Here is a 19,274-nt window from a genome sequence, read left to right as displayed (position 1 = left end):
TTATTGCGCAGATTACTGTATTAACAAAGGGTATACCGGACGGACTGTGAGAATTTATTCTGACAGTCAGGCTGCCCTGAACGCTCTGAACCAGTGTCAGATTTCTTCTCAACTGGTGCGTAGCTGCCTCGACCTGCTAGCGCGACTGGCATCCTGCAACAGGGTTCTGCTGTACTGGGTGCCAGGGCATAGCGGATATTATGGCAATGAGCAAGCCGATAGATTTGCGAAAAGGGGTGCGGAGGCCAAGCTCTTGGGGCCGGAGCCGGCCGTCCCCATCCCCTACAGGCACGTCAAACGGTGTCTGCATGACAGGTTGACTGTCATACAAAATCAGCTCTGGCACAGCATGGAGGGCCAGAGACAGACAAAGTTGTTTGTCAATGGTCCCTGCAGGTCTCGTGCTAGGGACCTAATTTCGCTCGGCAGATGGGATATTAGGCTGGCCACCGGTCTTTTGACCGGGCATTGCCGGCTTAATAGGCACCTCCATCTGATGGGTTTTGCCGACGACCCTCTCTGTAGGTCGTGTCAGGAGATGGAAGAAACATCCGCCCACGTACTTTGCGAGTGCGACTACTTCGCCTCGCTTAGATTAGAATATTTTGATTCACACACCCTGGAACCCTCGAGGGTCTCCTCTCTCACGGTGGAGCGAATTCTTCGCTACGCTGCAGCTACAGGCCTATTCAAGGCCTGATTACGAGGATGCACAATATGCCTTTGGCATCGGTGCTAGGGCGCGTACCCTCCTCATCAACAATATATATATACAGTAGTTCTCAAAGTCACCGCTATGGGTAGATGGCGCTGATCAGGAATAAGGCTAATTAATTTAATTCTTATATTATTAATAATTATTAATATAGAGTTTAGAAAAAGCTCTTCATTACTTTGAAGATATTGAAAAAAACCATAATCACCATGAATTTCCAGCTGTATTTTACGCCACCGGATTGGTTCTAATCAAATTGTTTCAGTAAGTATTTTAAAAATATTTATTAGGTCAAGGGGGGGAAGGGTAATTTAAGAAAATTGGCCAAAAGGGAAAAATGTGAGGGGGGGAAGGGTAATTTAAGAAAATTGGCCAAAAGGGAAGAATGTGAGGGGGGGAGGGTAATTTAAAAAAATTGGCCAAAAGGGAAAAATGTGAGGGGGGGAGGGTAATTTAAAAAAATTGGCCAAAAGGGAAAAATGTGAGGGGGGGAGGGTAATTTAAGAAAATTGGCCAAAAGGGAAAAATGTGAGGGGGGGAGGGTAATTTAAAAAAATTGGCCAAAAGGGAAAAATGTGAGGGGGGGGAGGGTAACTTAAGAAAATTGGCCAAAAGGGAAAAATGTGGGGGGGGGGGGAGGGTCATTTAAAAAAATTGGCCAAAAGGGAAAAATGTGAGGGGGGGGGAGGGTAATTTAAAAAAATTGGCCAAAAGGGAAAAATGTGAGGGGGGGGGAGGGTAATTTAAGAAAATTGGCCAAAAGGGAAAAATGTGAGGGGGGGAGGGTAATTTAAAAAAATTGGCCAAAAGGGAAAAATGTGAGGGGGGAGGGTAATTTAAGAAAATTGGCCAAAAGGGAAAAATGTGAGGGGGGGAAGGGTAATTTAAAAAAATTGGCCAAAAGGGAAAAATGTGGGGGGGGAGGGTAATTTAAAAAATTGGCCAAAAGGGAAAAATGTGAGGGGGGGAGGGTAATTTAAAAAAATTGGCCAAAAGGGAAAAATGTGAGGGGGGGGAGGGTAATTTAGAAAAATTGGCCAAAAGGGAAAAATGTGAGGGGGGGAGGGTAATTTAAAAAAATTGGCCAAAAGGGAAAAATGTGAGGGGGGGAAGGGTAATTTAAAAAAATTGGCCAAAAGGGAAAAATGTGGGGGGGGGGGGGAGGGTAATTTAAAAAAATTGGCCAAAAGGGAAAAATGTGAGGGGGGGAGGGTAATTTAAAAAAATTGGCCAAAAGGGAAAAATGTGAGGGGGGAAGGGTAATTTAAAAAAATTGGCCAAAAGGGAAAAATGTGAGGGGGGAGGGTAATTTAAAAAAATTGGCCAAAAGGGAAAAATGTGAGGGGGGAAGGGTAATTTAAAAAAATTGGCCAAAAGGGAAAAATGTGAGGGGGGGAGGGTAATTTAAAAAAATTGGCCAAAAGGGAAAAATGTGAGGGGGGAAGGGTAATTTAAAAAAATTGGCCAAAAGGGAAAAATGTGAGGGGGGGAGGGTAATTTAAAAAAATTGGCCAAAAGGGAAAAATGTGAGGGGGGGAGGGTAATTTAAAAAAATTGGCCAAAAGGGAAAAATGTGAGGGGGGGAGGGTAATTTAAGAAAATTGGCCAAAAGGGAAAAATGTGAGGGGGGGAGGGTAATTTAAAAAAATTGGCCAAAAGGGAAAAATGTGAGGGGGGGAGGGTAACTTAAGAAAATTGGCCAAAAGGGAAAAATGTGAGGGGGGGAGGGTAATTTAAAAAAATTGGCCAAAAGGGAAAAATGTGAGGGGGGAGGGTAATTTAAGAAAATTGGCCAAAAGGGAAAAATGTGAGGGGGGGAAGGGTAATTTAAAAAAATTGGCCAAAAGGGAAAAATGTGGGGGGGGGAGGGTAATTTAAAAAATTGGCCAAAAGGGAAAAATGTGAGGGGGGGAGGGTAATTTAAAAAAATTGGCCAAAAGGGAAAAATGTGAGGGGGGGAGGGTAATTTAAAAAAATTGGCCAAAAGGGAAAAATGTGAGGGGGGAGGGTAATTTAAAAAAATTGGCCAAAAGGGAAAAATGTGAGGGGGGGAAGGGTAATTTAAAAAAATTGGCCAAAAGGGAAAAATGTGGGGGGGGAGGGTAATTTAAAAAAATTGGCCAAAAGGGAAAAATGTGAGGGGGGAGGGTAATTTAAAAAAATTGGCCAAAAGGGAAAAATGTGAGGGGGGAAGGGTAATTTAAAAAAATTGGCCAAAAGGGAAAAATGTGAGGGGGGAGGGTAATTTAAAAAAATTGGCCAAAAGGGAAAAATGTGAGGGGGGAAGGGTAATTTAAAAAAATTGGCCAAAAGGGAAAAATGTGAGGGGGGAGGGTAATTTAAAAAAATTGGCCAAAAGGGAAAAATGTGAGGGGGGAAGGGTAATTTAAAAAAATTGGCCAAAAGGGAAAAATGTGAGGGGGGAAGGGTAATTTTAAAAAATTGGCCAAAAGGGAAAAATATGAGGGGGGAGGGTAATTTAAAAAAATTGGCCAAAAGGGAAAAATGTGAGGGGGGGGGGAGGGTAATTTAAAAAAATTGGCCAAAAGGGAAAAATGTGAGGGGGGGAGGGTAATTTAAAAAAATTGGCCAAAAGGGAAAAATGTGAGGGGGGGAGGGTAATTTAAAAAAATTGGCCAAAAGGGAAAAATGTGAGGGGGGGGGAAGGGTAATTTAAAAAAATTGGCCAAAAGGGAAAAATGTGAGGGGGGAAGGGTAATTTAAAAAAATTGGCCAAAAGGGAAAAATGTGAGGGGGGATAGGTAATTTAAAAAAATTGGCCAAAAGGGAAAAATGTGAGGGGGGGAGGGTAATTTAAAAAAATTGGCCAAAAGGGAAAAATGTGAGGGGGGGAGGGTAATTTAAAAAAATTGGCCAAAAGGGAAAAATGTGAGGGGGGGGAAGGGTAATTTAAAAAAATTGGCCAAAAGGGAAAAATGTGAGGGGGGAAGGGTAATTTAAAAAAATTGGCCAAAAGGGAAAAATGTGAGGGGGGAAGGGTAATTTAAAAAAATTGGCCAAAAGGGAAAAATGTGAGGGGGGAAGGGTAATTTAAAAAAATTGGCCAAAAGGGAAAAATGTGAGGGGGAAGGGTAATTTAAAAAAATTGGCCAAAAGGGAAAAATGTGAGGGGGGAGGGTAATTTAAAAAAATTGGCCAAAAGGGAAAAATGTGAGGGGGGAGGGTAATTTAAAAAAATTGGCTAAAAGGGAAAAATGTGAGGGGGGGAGGGTAATTTAAAAAAATTGGCCAAAAGGGAAAAATGTGAGGGGGGGGAGGGTAATTTTAAAAAATTGGCCAAAAGGGAAAAATGTGAGGGAATTTCAAAACAGGAAGAAAACGTTATAGAGTTATCTCAAATCCTTTGTGTGACGTCACCCATGCTATTTGCTTTTAAAACCAAAGCGGTACCAAACATGGCCGCCCACTGCTAAAGCTAAGCCTGTGACGTTTAACCTAGGAACTGACGTCACGAATGAGATAGCTCTATTGAATTTAATAGACAAAAATTAATGATTTTAAAAATAGGCGTAATTTTTTCAGATTTTAGAAATGGCCTATTGTCTTAGGGATTTTAAAAATGGCCTAATTTGTTTGGGATTTTAAAAATGGCCTAATTTGTTAGGGATTTTAAAAATGGCCTAATTTGTTTGGGATTTTAAAAATGCCCTAATTTGTTTGGGATTTTAAAAATGGCGTAATTTTTTCAGATTTTAGAAATGGCCTAATATGTAAGGGATTTTAAAAGTTGGCCTGATATGTAAGGGATTTTAAAAGTTGGCCTGATATGTAAGGGATTTTAAAAGTTGGCCTGATATGTAAGGGATTTTAAAAGTTGGCCTGATATGTAAGGGATTTTAAAAATGGCCTATCGTGTTAGGGATTTTAAAAGTAGGCCTATCGTGTTAGGGATTTTAAAAGTAGGCCTATCGTGTTAGGGATTTTAAAAGTAGGCCTATCGTGTTAGGGATTTTAAAAGTAGGCCTATCAAGTTTATTTTCCCCAGCAATAGACGAAGTCGCCCATCCGTTAGATATTTTAAAAGTAGGCCAAAGATGTTACCAGATTTTAAAAATAGGCCTAAAATTATAAGGGATTTTTAAAACAGGGCAAATAGGTAAGGAATGATAAAAGTGGGCCTTGAATGTCGGGGGATTATTAAAGGGAATGCGAATTTACAATTTCCAATCAAATATTTTACCACGAAAGTGGTATTATGTTACACTTTCAAGTCTCTACTTTCATAGTATCAAGTTTTTAATATAATTGAACCAAAGTTTCTATTTTTAAAATCCATTTAAAAATCTCGAAAACTCTTTTTCGATAAATCAACAATTTGGTCTTGTCGAGCTTGTTCGCCAGTTTTATGACATCACTATGACGCGAGGAGAAAAAGCGCGGGAAACCTATACGCGTCTCGATCTTCTCGCCAGTCTAAACTCTGGGTCTGAGAGTGGCACCATCTCACGTGAAAAATATATCCGTGACGTCAGCCTACGGGAAACGTTTTAGCCTTTCTTAAAAAGAGGATTTCAAATCATTTGATACGAAGCATTTTCAAATGCATATTGCCAAATAACCAGAAATCGGAGAATTAAAAGCTTGATATTTTTGAATTCACAGAAATTAATTCTATCTTTTGTTGCATAAATCGGAGGTTTTTCAAACAAAGCTTCTCATTCGCTTTAAAAAGGCCCATGACATTAACATCATTTGGTGTATGTAAAACGAGGGGGTAATTACTTATTTAATCTGGTGTACACTCGTTGAGTAATCCCGAATAAAATTCAGTAATCCAAGATAATTTTAATAATCTCAAGAAAAATCTGCAATTTCAAAATAATCTCCTTAATACTAAAAATTTAGGTTAATACCGTATTAATCTCCCTTAATACTTGAAAATTGCCGTTAATCCCAAGAAAAACCACAATATTTCGTGAATCCCAGAAAAATTTTGATAATCCTTACTATTTTTATAATCATAAATTAATAGCAAATAATCCCCCTTAATCCATGAAAAATGTCGTTAATCCCAAATAAAACCGATGGATTCTTATTTTAATACCAGTGAATCCCTCCCAAAAATCGTAATACCGGTCAATCCCTCCCAAAAAACGTAATACCGGTGAATCCCTCCCAAAAATCGTAATACCGGTCAATCCCTCCCAAAAAACGTAATACCGGTGAATCCCTCCCAAAAAACGTAATACCTGTGAATCGCTGTGAATCTCTCTTTAAAAACGTAATAAACCCGTGAATCCCTCCCAAAAAACGTAATACCTGTGAATCGCTGTGAATCTCTCTTTAAAAACGTAATAAACCCGTGAATCCCTCCCAAAAAACGTAATACCTGTGAATCGCTGTGAATCTCTCTTTAAAAACGTAATAAACCCCTGAATCCCTCCCAAAAAAGCGTAATACCAGTGAATCCCTCCCAAAAAGCGTAATACCAGTCAATCCCTCCCAAAAAACGTAATACCGGTGAATCCCTCCCAAAAAACGTAATACCTGTGAATCGCTGTGAATCTCTCTTTAAAAACGTAATAAACCCGTGAATCCCTCCCAAAAAACGTAATACCTGTGAATCGCTGTGAATCTCTCTTTAAAAACGTAATAAACCCGTGAATCCCTCCCAAAAAAGCGTAATACCAGTGAATCCCTCCCAAAAAGCGTAATACCAGTGAATCCCAGCTTGAAAATTTAATCCGATTTAATCTTACATAAACCTTATTAATCCTAATGAATATTCGAATTAAAAGTGTAATCCCATTTAATCTTGCCTAATATCAAATTAACCGCCAAGAGATTACTTCGTCATTATTAATCCCACTTTTTGTTGAATAATCCCAATATTTTTTTTAATACTTTGTAATATTTAATCTGGTGTACACCTTTTCAGGGAGTTATTTCCCCCTCGATGTAAAATGTCTCTGTCTGGGAAAACCTTGAAAAAGCAGCTAGGAATTTGAAAGTGGAATTATCAGGAAACCCTCTAATCTAATTTTTAACGTGTATTTTTAATTTCTCAGTTTTGACGAAGCGCTTCTACCTCTAAAACATTGCCAGGAACTGATTAAAAACGTTTCAGTCTTAAAGCAATACGATTGGCCTGGAACGGAAAAAGTTATTGACGAAACAATCAAGGAGAGACTCGAGGTTAGTTCTCATTTCTAGGTATAAATATATTTCTACGCTTGCTTGGAATAGTTATAATGGTATTTGGCACGCTTTAGGAAAAAAACGAATCAATAAATAAACCATTATAGTATTCTATCGTAAAAATAAACACGGGGAAAAGTTAAATAGAAAGTCGCGCGTTACCACCAAACAAACATTTTATAGCTTCGTTTTCAAATATGGCCACAGGAATGAGTAAGACTTTGACATTAGCCAGGGTTAGTTTCAATTTAATTATTTATTATCATTTTAATTAGGGTTTTAGGTAATGCACGTCGCGTCTTAGGGGAAGGGCAAATTGCTGCACTTACCAAGTAAAAGGCACATTCCAATTAGCCTTATTCCTGATCAGCGCCACCTACCCATAGTGGCGACTTTGAGAACTACTGTAAACGGCAAGCCAATCAGATGTCGCTAAAATCTGGTGACGTCATTTTTGGTAAGACCCCGAGAGTGCCCGTCAGTGACATCACCAGATTTTAGCGACATCTGATTGGCTTGCCGTTTACAGTAGTTCTCAAAGTCGCCACTATGGGTAGGTGGCGCTGATCAGGAATAAGGCTAATTAAGGCATTGTTATTATTCTATGATTTATTTAGGTTATTCTAATTTTAGTTTCACAATTCATTGTTTGTATTGTATGTTCATGTACGTTGTGGGAGTTAATTAGTGCCTGAATTCTAGTTTATTAAGGTCACTTGAAATATCAATTTGAAGCACTGTTTTAATTAGAGTTGCTACGCGTCAGGGAATTTGAAAATTGACCAAAAGGTCGGGGAATATTAAGAATTTCAACAAAGTCAGGGAATTTGATTAAAGTTTGTTAAAATGTCCGCGTTTATGTGACGTTTTAAACGCCGTTTTAGCGAGATCACATTTGACCAGACACTGAAATCTAGGAGTTGAAATCTGCTGTGTTTTACGTTAAATATTAATATTCGATTTAATCGAATTTGTTGAAGTGTTCTCTTTTTCTTATTGTAACCTTCCGTAGTAATTAGGGAACCTCCTGAGTTTCTACTCCAGGGGTGTAAGGTTACATGGAGGATTAACACCCTGTGTTACCTCTGACCTTTCCCCGTACTATATAAGCATCGACTGCTTATCATATTAAGTCAGTCATTCTCCACTACTAGAATGTAGTAGTATGCTCGAGCGTAGGGCGTCTTGCCCTGGTATTGGACTTCATCCATTAATAGTAATTATGTTAAATTCTTTAGTTGTATAATGCAAGTTGGCATTTAATTATTATTTAATTAGTTAGTTTAATAAAGTATGATTGAAGCTAAGGAACAGTGTAGTTTATTCTTAGTTATAGCCAAGGCTTTTATGGCCACGTGCGAATGGTGCGACTTTAGTAATATCGCAAGCGTGGTTACATTATATTTAGAGCAATAACAATTTGGCCTAAAAATATCAGGGAAAATCTTATAAAAGGGTTAGGGAAAAGCTGGAAAGTCAGGGAATTTGAATGTGAAAATATCAATTCAAAGTGCTGTTTAATGGTATGGTCGAGTGCGTTGGGGTCGATGAATAGAGTCTGTATTTTATCTGGTGTATCAAGGTCTTGAAGTGCTTTATAAACTGGACTTTGTATCTGGTAGTATTTAGATACGCAAAGGCCACAATCGAGATAGGTTAGATTAGGTTTCATTTAAAGGAATACCGAACTGATTTAAAATTATCTCAAATCTAAAGCAAACCTTACTTTTTTGAGAGTTTAAACTCTTCTGGTTCCAAAAATATACTTAATAAATATTTAAATATGAGGGAAAACACAGAAAAACACTTCGAAAACTTAAAATTTGGGGGCAAAAGCAAATTTGCGGAGAAGATTTTTGGCGGGTTTTTCTCCTTGCTACGTCACTCAAGGCATCTCGCGGAAAAGCCAAGCGCGAGCGCCCGAGACTCTCTAGTCTACTAATGCCGCGCGAATCTGAATAAAATAGGCTTAACGCGGCGCTGAGACACTAACAAGTATCACGTGAGCGACATCTAAAGTTAAAATTTCTCCTTACTACGTCATCAAACGAAACAAAATTTAGCAATTTTATAAACCAAATACAAAAGTGAACATATCATAATAAACTAGATTTTTCAAGGATTTTTTCCCATTTTAAGTTTGTGGATGACGAAAATTATGGCAGTAACTCTTTAATGCGTAATTTCATTGCGGTCATAATGCCTTAATTTTTATAAATTCGATTTGTGGTGAGCCCTAATTTGTATAATTTAGCGGCTAATGTAACTTTATCTAAAACTGTTAATACTATCTAAAGTATGTAGATATAAAAACGAAAAGTACACTTCGCGTTAATTGAAATTTGCTCGCGCCATGTAATATGAGAAGCCCTCCTTTATCCCAGAATAGTGTTGACCCCCTCAGCCGCGTATGATTACCTTCCAGACCTACCATAGGGAAAAAGCAGTGAATATAACAATAATAATCTAGGCTTTGTCTATGAAGGGATTTCCACACTAAGCCTGTGGCTTGTTTACAGGTGGGTCCCTTTACATTGCATAGAGGGGTGGTGGCTAGCCCCTATGCCACAGCTAACCTACAGCGCCCTATACTAACTATTACCGTTAACCTCTGCAACTTTTTGATGGAAAGGAGAAACCGGGTGAGACCGCGGAGGAAAACTCCTTTTAACAAGCGGGGAGAGAACTTGCAAACTCTACGCGGAAGGATTTCTTCCCAGATTCTCACCCGGTGCCACAGTCTGGGATCGAACCCGGGATCCTCTTGCTGCGAGGCGAAAGAGCTAACCGCTACGCCACCCCCACTATAGGCTCGTAAAATAGCAGATGCTAGCTATAGTACCAAAAATTATCGTTTGGATCGCTAACTTCTATAAATCTATGACATAAAGGTCTTCCCTAATTGGTTAATTCCTGTAGGCGGTTGAGCGGAGGGTAGTTTGCTTCTCAGTTTACATATCGTCTACAGTCAAAGGCAGGGAATTGTTAATGAGTTGTACTTTTTGTTTTTATATCTATATACTTTTGATACTATTGGGCCAGGCAATCTGGTTTCCGTTTTAAAGGGATGTACAATCCGTTATGTATGGGCGGGGCCTATATCAAACTTATCTTCCATCAAATATAGCTCTACTGAGCATGCGTGAAGTTCGTAGCATTATCAGTGCATTATCTACCGTAGAAACAGACGTTCAAGCAGACGACAGCCTAATCACTACTCCATGAAATAGTAACACTACTACTAAAAAATATACATAACGGATTGTACATCCCTTTAACCCAAAAAATCTTTTTGTCGCGTCGACTCGATTGCCATTCAATAATCCTAAATAATTTCTTTATAGGAAGAGCTTTCCGAGCTAATATATAAGTGTCGTTACGCTCCGAAACCTGACGCGGTTTGTCGTTTAAATTCTTGTCCCTACACTAGAAACATCTATTACACTGAGCCCAATATCAGAGGTTGCTACCAATTGTTTTGCACTGGAAATTGCCACGTGGAATATCATTTTCAATGTTGGAGGCGTGTTCGAGACGAAATGGGCAAAACTGAAAAAGTAAGGGAAACGTCTGACGAGGTCGACCAACATCAAACTTTTCTCTTTTAAAAAAACAAAATATTAATTTTCGCAGGATTTTTTGGATAATTCTTGCCCTACACCCGACTGCGAAAACGTAGTTTACCTAATCCAAATTATTTCCAAAAATGGCGAAATTCAAAATACCGTAATTAATCTATATCTAACCACAAACTTCACCAAGGCTTAACTGGCAAGGCCTAGTGACGTTTCATTTAAAATATGATCTCTAACGAGATTTTTGCATATATAAATCGAGGGGCTAGCCACTTACAAAATATGGTGTACAAGCCTTAAGAAATATATTTCAATATTTCGAGAAATATCGTAATATTGAGAAATATCGGAAATACTGGGAAATAATGAGAAATATCGGAAATATTAGTAAATAATGAGAAATATCGGAAATATTAGTAAATAATGAGAAATATCGGAAATATTAAGAAATAATGAGAAATATCGGAAATATTGGAAATACGAAGGAGTAATGGAAATATTGGAAATTTAAGGGAAATATCGTGAAAATATTGGAAATTTTAGGAGAAATATCGGGAAATAAAGAAATACAAAAATAATAGAAATAAATCGGAAATATTTGGAAATAAGAAATCTGGTGTACATTTTTTGGGGAAGTGAATAGCCCCTCGATATAAATGGTCTAACCACTAACTTCACCAAGGCTTAACTGGCAAGGCCTAGTGACGTTTCATTTAAAATATGATTTCTTACGAGATATATATTTATATACTCGAACCTTTTCGAGCACTCTCACATGGTTAATATTATCTAAGGCTTAGTGACATATTTCATATTTGTTTTTTTTAGTTTGAAAGCGCTATTCATGGTAAGCATAAACAGAAAGTAGCCAAGCATCGCAAATCAAAGTTGGAGAGGAAGACAGAGACTCGAAGTATTAAGAAGCGTAAAAAACTCGAGAAAGTAAAAAAGCCGTTGAAGGATGGTGAGAAAGAAGCTCAATATGATCCCGAAGATGAGGATGAAGATGATCAACATAACCCTAACGACACTGAGTGGAAAGATGTTCCAACGGAGACCACTGCTGAAAAGGAAAATATTCCCCTTAACAGCGAACAACCAAATCAAATCATTTATGATTGTAAGTTTACTATTTTTGGTTTTTACCTTGCTGTGCGGGCTCACCTCAATTTCATAAGCCTGCGAGCTCGATTTGAGGGAGGTTCTGCCTAAAAGTGTGCGTAAGTTTGAGCCCGAGCTGAGCTCGGTTAATATTTGTAAAATAAAATGTGTGTGAGCTGAGCCCGTGTCAAAGTAATCGTGAGCCCGAGCCGGCGTGAGCTGAGCCCGTGTCAAAATAATCGTGAGCCCGAGCCGGCGTGAGCTGAGCCCGTGTCAAAATAATCGTGAGCCCGAGCCGGCGTGAGCTGAGCCCGTGTCAAAATAATCGTGAGCCCGAGCCGGCGTGAGCTGAGCCCGTGTCAAAGTAATCGTGAGCCCGAGCCGGCGTGAGCTGAGCCCGTGTCAAAATAATCGTGAGCCCGAGCCGGCGTGAGCTGAGCCCGTGTCAAAATAATCGTGAGCCCGAGCCGGCGTGAGCTGAGCCCGTGTCAAAATAATCGTGAGCCCGAGCCGGCGTGAGCTGAGCCCGTGTCAAAGTAATCGTGAGCCCGAGCCGGCGTGAGCTGAGCCCGTGTCAAAATAATCGTGAGCCCGAGCCGGCGTGAGCTGAGCCCGTGTCAAAATAATCGTGAGCCCGAGCCGGCGTGAGCTGAGCCCGTGTCAAAATAATCGTGAGCCCGAGCCGGCGTGAGCTGAGCCCGTGTCAAAGTAATCGTGAGCCCGAGCCGGCGTGAGCTGAGCCCGTGTCAAAATAATCGTGAGCCCGAGCCGGCGTGAGCTGAGCCCGTGTCAAAATAATCGTGAGCCCGAGCCGGCGTGAGCTGAGCCCGTGTCAAAGTAATCGTGAGCCCGAGCCGGCGTGAGCTGAGCCCGTGTCAAAGTAATCGTGAGCCCGAGCCGGCGTGAGCTGAGCCCGTGTCAAAGTAATCGTGAGCCCGAGCCGGCGTGAGCTGAGCCCGTGTCAAAATAATCGTGAGCCCGAGCCGGCGTGAGCTGAGCCCGTGTCAAAATAATCGTGAGCCCGAGCCGGCGTGAGCTAGCCCGTGTCAAAGTAATCGTGAGCCCGAGCCGGCGTGAGCTGAGCCCGTGTCAAAGTAATCGTGAGCCCGAGCCGGCGTGAGCTGAGCCCGTGTCAAAATAATCGTGAGCCCGAGCCGGCGTGAGCTGAGCCCGTGTCAAAATAATCGTGAGCCCGAGCCGGCGTGAGCTGAGCCCGTGTCAAAGTAATCGTGAGCCCGAGCCGGCGTGAGCTGAGCCCGTGTCAAAATAATCGTGAGCCCGAGCCGGCGTGAGCTGAGCCCGTGTCAAAATAATCGTGAGCCCGAGCCGGCGTGAGCTGAGCCCGTGTCAAAATAATCGTGAGCCCGAGCCGGCGTGAGCTGAGCCCGTGTCAAAGTAATCGTGAGCCCGAGCCGGCGTGAGCTGAGCCCGTGTCAAAATAATCGTGAGCCCGAGCCGGCGTGAGCTGAGCCCGTGTCAAAATAATCGTGAGCCCGAGCCGGCGTGAGCTGAGCCCGTGTCAAAATAATCGTGAGCCCGAGCCGGCGTGAGCTGAGCCCGTGTCAAAGTAATCGTGAGCCCGAGCCGGCGTGAGCTGAGCCCGTGTCAAAATAATCGTGAGCCCGAGCCGGCGTGAGCTGAGCCCGTGTCAAAATAATCGTGAGCCCGAGCCGGCGTGAGCTGAGCCCGTGTCAAAGTAATCGTGAGCCCGAGCCGGCGTGAGCTGAGCCCGTGTCAAAGTAATCGTGAGCCCGAGCCGGCGTGAGCTGAGCCCGTGTCAAAATAATCGTGAGCCCGAGCCGGCGTGAGCTGAGCCCGTGTCAAAATAATCGTGAGCCCGAGCCGGCGTGAGCTGAGCCCGTGTCAAAATAATCGTGAGCCCGAGCCGGCGTGAGCTGAGCCCGTGTCAAAGTAATCGTGAGCCCGAGCCGGCGTGAGCTGAGCCCGTGTCAAAATAATCGTGAGCCCGAGCCGGCGTGAGCTGAGCCCGTGTCAAAATAATCGTGAGCCCGAGCCGGCGTGAGCTGAGCCCGTGTCAAAGTAATCGTGAGCCCGAGCCGGCGTGAGCTGAGCCCGTGTCAAAGTAATCGTGAGCCCGAGCCGGCGTGAGCTGAGCCCGTGTCAAAGTAATCGTGAGCCCGAGCCGGCGTGAGCTGAGCCCGTGTCAAAATAATCGTGAGCCCGAGCCGGCGTGAGCTGAGCCCGTGTCAAAATAATCGTGAGCCCGAGCCGGCGTGAGCTGAGCCCGTGTCAAAGTAATCGTGAGCCCGAGCCGGCGTGAGCTGAGCCCGTGTCAAAGTAATCGTGAGCCCGAGCCGGCGTGAGCTGAGCCCGTGTCAAAATAATCGTGAGCCCGAGCCGGCGTGAGCTGAGCCCGTGTCAAAATAATCGTGAGCCCGAGCCGGCGTGAGCTGAGCCCGTGTCAAAGTAATCGTGAGCCCGAGCCGGCGTGAGCTGAGCCCGTGTCAAAATAATCGTGAGCCCGAGCCGGCGTGAGCTGAGCCCGTGTCAAAATAATCGTGAGCCCGAGCCGGCGTGAGCTGAGCCCGTGTCAAAATAATCGTGAGCCCGAGCCGGCGTGAGCTGAGCCCGTGTCAAAGTAATCGTGAGCCCGAGCCGGCGTGAGCTGAGCCCGTGTCAAAGTAATCGTGAGCCCGAGCCGGCGTGAGCTGAGCCCGTGTCAAAATAATCGTGAGCCCGAGCCGGCGTGAGCTGAGCCCGTGTCAAAATAATCGTGAGCCCGAGCCGGCGTGAGCTGAGCCCGTGTCAAAGTAATCGTGAGCCCGAGCCGGCGTGAGCTGAGCCCGTGTCAAAGTAATCGTGAGCCCGAGCCGGCGTGAGCTGAGCCCGTGTCAAAGTAATCGTGAGCCCGAGCCGGCGTGAGCTGAGCCCGTGTCAAAATAATCGTGAGCCCGAGCCGGCGTGAGCTGAGCCCGTGTCAAAATAATCGTGAGCCCGAGCCGGCGTGAGCTGAGCCCGTGTCAAAGTAATCGTGAGCCCGAGCCGGCGTGAGCTGAGCCCGTGTCAAAGTAATCGTGAGCCCGAGCCGGCGTGAGCTGAGCCCGTGTCAAAATAATCGTGAGCCCGAGCCGGCGTGAGCTGAGCCCGTGTCAAAATAATCGTGAGCCCGAGCCGGCGTGAGCTGAGCCCGTGTCAAAGTAATCGTGAGCCCGAGCCGGCGTGAGCTGAGCCCGTGTCAAAATAATCGTGAGCCCGAGCCGGCGTGAGCTGAGCCCGTGTCAAAATAATCGTGAGCCCGAGCCGGCGTGAGCTGAGCCCGTGTCAAAATAATCGTGAGCCCGAGCCGGCGTGAGCTGAGCCCGTGTCAAAGTAATCGTGAGCCCGAGCCGGCGTGAGCTGAGCCCGTGTCAAAATAATCGTGAGCCCGAGCCGGCGTGAGCTGAGCCCGTGTCAAAATAATCGTGAGCCCGAGCCGGCGTGAGCTGAGCCCGTGTCAAAGTAATCGTGAGCCCGAGCCGGCGTGAGCTGAGCCCGTGTCAAAGTAATCGTGAGCCCGAGCCGGCGTGAGCTGAGCCCGTGTCAAAGTAATCGTGAGCCCGAGCCGGCGTGAGCTGAGCCCGTGTCAAAATAATCGTGAGCCCGAGCCGGCGTGAGCTGAGCCCGTGTCAAAATAATCGTGAGCCCGAGCCGGCGTGAGCTAGCCCGTGTCAAAGTAATCGTGAGCCCGAGCCGGCGTGAGCTGAGCCCGTGTCAAAGTAATCGTGAGCCCGAGCCGGCGTGAGCTGAGCCCGTGTCAAAATAATCGTGAGCCCGAGCCGGCGTGAGCTGAGCCCGTGTCAAAATAATCGTGAGCCCGAGCCGGCGTGAGCTGAGCCCGTGTCAAAGTAATCGTGAGCCCGAGCCGGCGTGAGCTGAGCCCGTGTCAAAATAATCGTGAGCCCGAGCCGGCGTGAGCTGAGCCCGTGTCAAAATAATCGTGAGCCCGAGCCGGCGTGAGCTGAGCCCGTGTCAAAATAATCGTGAGCCCGAGCCGGCGTGAGCTGAGCCCGTGTCAAAGTAATCGTGAGCCCGAGCCGGCGTGAGCTGAGCCCGTGTCAAAATAATCGTGAGCCCGAGCCGGCGTGAGCTGAGCCCGTGTCAAAATAATCGTGAGCCCGAGCCGGCGTGAGCTGAGCCCGTGTCAAAATAATCGTGAGCCCGAGCCGGCGTGAGCTGAGCCCGTGTCAAAGTAATCGTGAGCCCGAGCCGGCGTGAGCTGAGCCCGTGTCAAAATAATCGTGAGCCCGAGCCGGCGTGAGCTGAGCCCGTGTCAAAATAATCGTGAGCCCGAGCCGGCGTGAGCTGAGCCCGTGTCAAAGTAATCGTGAGCCCGAGCCGGCGTGAGCTGAGCCCGTGTCAAAGTAATCGTGAGCCCGAGCCGGCGTGAGCTGAGCCCGTGTCAAAATAATCGTGAGCCCGAGCCGGCGTGAGCTGAGCCCGTGTCAAAATAATCGTGAGCCCGAGCCGGCGTGAGCTGAGCCCGTGTCAAAATAATCGTGAGCCCGAGCCGGCGTGAGCTGAGCCCGTGTCAAAATAATCGTGAGCCCGAGCCGGCGTGAGCTGAGCCCGTGTCAAAATAATCGTGAGCCCGAGCCGGCGTGAGCTGAGCCCGTGTCAAAGTAATCGTGAGCCCGAGCCGGCGTGAGCTGAGCCCGTGTCAAAATAATCGTGAGCCCGAGCCGGCGTGAGCTGAGCCCGTGTCAAAATAATCGTGAGCCCGAGCCGGCGTGAGCTGAGCCCGTGTCAAAGTAATCGTGAGCCCGAGCCGGCGTGAGCTGAGCCCGTGTCAAAGTAATCGTGAGCCCGAGCCGGCGTGAGCTGAGCCCGTGTCAAAGTAATCGTGAGCCCGAGCCGGCGTGAGCTGAGCCCGTGTCAAAGTAATCGTGAGCCCGAGCCGGCGTGAGCTGAGCCCGTGTCAAAATAATCGTGACCCCGAGCCGGCGTGAGCTGAGCCCGTGTCAAAATAATCGTGAGCCCGAGCCGGCGTGAGCTGAGCCCGTGTCAAAATAATCGTGAGCCCGAGCCGGCGTGAGCTGAGCCCGTGTCAAAATAATCGTGAGCCCGAGCCGGCGTGAGCTGAGCCCGTGTCAAAGTAATCGTGAGCCCGAGCCGGCGTGAGCTGAGCCCGTGTCAAAGTAATCGTGAGCCCGAGCCGGCGTGAGCTGAGCCCGTGTCAAAGTAATCGTGAGCCCGAGCCGGCGTGAGCTGAGCCCGTGTCAAAGTAATCGTGAGCCCGAGCCGGCGTGAGCTGAGCCCGTGTCAAAGTAATGGTGAGCCCGAGCCGGCGTGAGCTGAGCCCGTGTCAAAGTAATGGTGAGCCCGAGCCGGCGTGAGCTGAGCCCGTGTCAAAGTAATGGTGAGCCCGAGCCGGCGTGAGCTGAGCCCGTGTCAAAGTAATCGTGAGCCCGAGCCGGCGTGAGCATAGCCCGTGTCAAAATAATCGTGAGCTCGGGCTCGCAAAATATCCATAATCTGTTGATCCCGTGACCGGTTTCACGAAATTTTCGTTATCTGTTGAGACAGAGCCTGGGCTCACTAAAACTTGTATTATTAAATTAGAGGCGTGCGGTTAACCGTTTCAATCGAATACCGAACCGAATTATTCGATCCGGTATTCGATAAGCCCATTTTCACTATTCGATACGAATATCGAATGCCGACCTGACTTTTCGGTTAAAATTGGACCAAATTTCACGTGTCCTATGACGTCAAAAATTGAAATCCCGCCTAAAATTGGGCGCCGCCATCTTTAAAATCCGCAAAACCGATTTATGTTGCCTAGAGATGGCGCTATATCTACATCCGTTTTGGTCCAATAAATTGGGGGAATGAAGAGGGGGATAAAGGAATAATTCGGAAAATGTAGTTGGCGACAGTACTACATGGGAAACACGGTTAGTGAACAATCCCTAGCGTTAGTTAATCCATGCTCTTCATAAAGAAACGCAAGCTGAGCTGAGCTTTATCCTTGGCGCTCAGCTATGCGCAGCCCACTGATGAAATATGTTAGCTAATTCCTGAAATTAGCGCCCAATTTAGATGCATTAGTATTACCGTAAGTTTATAAGATAATAATTCCGGGTTCGTACGGAACCTGGATAAGTTAGGGATATGGAAAATAGGGAATAAGTCGGGGATTTGAAACTTTTCCCTAAAACGTCAGGGATATGTCAGGGATTTCGTTTTGTATATTAACAGGGTTCATACAAACCTGGAAAAATCAGGGAAATTTAGAATTTTTAGTAAAAATCGGGGAAATTTAGAATTTTTAGTAAAAATCGGGGAAATTTAGAATTTTTAGTAAAAATCGGGGAAATTTAGAATTTTTAGTAAAAATCGGGGAAATTTAGAATTTTTAGTAAAAATCGGGGAAATTTAGAATTTTTAGTAAAATTCAGGGAAATTTAGAATTTTTAGTAAAATTCAGGGAAATTTGCGTGAAACAGGGGCCGAGTAATTAAACAAAATGTTCATAAAAATACCCTCCATAGGGTTAACATTACACCGAACTTTGGAGGCTCATAACTCTGGTTATATTTGAGGTACGGGGATGTTCTTTGATTATGTAATAGTTAAATTTGCCCCCCCCCCTCCTTCGTTAATATTGGCTCCATAGGATACTCCATATACGGGAAAAACCTGGAAAATTCAGGGAAGTATATGGGGGAAAAACTTGGAAATTTCAGGGAAGTTTGTTTTCTAAAAGTTGTATGCACCCTGATTAAGCTATGCTTCGAGCAATACTAAATATGAGACATTTGTGATGAAGTGGCTCTGGCAAACCCCTTAAAATAGTCTCATAACCCGGAAAAGTCGGGGATTTTCAATGTAAAAATTTCGTACGAACTCTGGATATGTTCCTTCCACAAGTATTTTTCAAGGTTTTCCCAAACATTTTCCTGTACTTTCCCCTGATACACCAAATGATGTTAAAGCAAAGCGCGGGTCTAGTGGATCCCCTACCAGTTGACTTTCCTCCTGAACTCCGCGTTTAGCTTGGCGAAGGCATTTGTGGGCGGGATTTATAAGTGCACTTATAAGTCCCGCCTACAAATGACTCGTGCCTTCACCAAGCCATAACTGGAGCTCGTAAGGAAAGTCACCTTGTAGGGGATCCACTGGACACGCACTTTGCTTTGAAGCAAGTTTTTGCTGTGGTTTAGTTTAAACAAATGCCATTATGCTCCCATAGTCGAGGGGTGGAGTTGACTGCCATGCATGCTTAAAGCAAAGCGCGGGTCGAGTGGATCCCCTACAAGTTGACTTTCCTTACGAACTCCAGTTTTGGCTTGGCGAAGGCAGGAGGCATTTGTGGGCGGGATTTATAAGTGCCCATATAAATCCCGCCCACTAGCCTTTGCCAAGCCAAAACGGGAGTACAGGAGGAAAGTCGCCTTGTAGGGGACCCGATGGACCCGCGCTTTGCTTTAAGCATGGATTAACTAACGCTTAGGGATTGTTCATTCACTGCGTTTCCTATGTAATACCAAAAGCAGGGTTCATACAAACCTGGAAAACAGGGAAAACCTGGAAAAATCAGGGAAATAAATAGCTGACAAAAACCTCAGGGAAATTTATAATTTTTAGTAAAATTCAGGGAAATCAGGGAAATTTGCGTCAAACAGGAGCAGAGTTATTAAAGGAAAGCGCGGATCCAGCGGATCCCCTACAAGTTGACTTTCCTTACGAACTCCAATTTTGGCTTGGCAAAGGCAGGAGGCATT

At 45.0% G+C, this 19,274-nt stretch overlaps 1 protein-coding gene across 5 annotated transcripts in view; it reads left to right on the top strand.

The window, feature by feature from the left end:
• Positions 1–19,274, top strand: part of LOC149650482 (uncharacterized) — a 36,807-nt gene that overhangs the window by 6,760 nt on the left and 10,773 nt on the right. For 4 of the 5 annotated variants that reach the window (XM_089849284.1, XM_089849285.1, XM_089849286.1 and 1 more), the window contains 5 exons: positions 870–979; positions 6,745–6,871; positions 10,219–10,431; positions 10,508–10,600; positions 11,278–11,569. In XM_089849284.1, coding sequence (XP_089705410.1) covers positions 870–979; positions 6,745–6,871; positions 10,219–10,431; positions 10,508–10,600; positions 11,278–11,569 — 835 coding nt within the window. The remainder of the gene's footprint in view (positions 1–869; positions 980–6,744; positions 6,872–10,218; positions 10,432–10,507; positions 10,601–11,277; positions 11,570–19,274) is intronic. The other variant, XM_089849287.1, reaches the window with a different exon arrangement.

This window comes from Phalangium opilio, unplaced genomic scaffold (genome assembly GCF_054372755.1).
Source record: "Phalangium opilio isolate 3A_F unplaced genomic scaffold, DU_Popi_V2 ptg000087l_1, whole genome shotgun sequence".
NCBI lineage: Eukaryota > Metazoa > Arthropoda > Arachnida > Opiliones > Phalangiidae > Phalangium > Phalangium opilio.
This window is presented reverse-complemented; position numbering and strand designations above follow the sequence as displayed.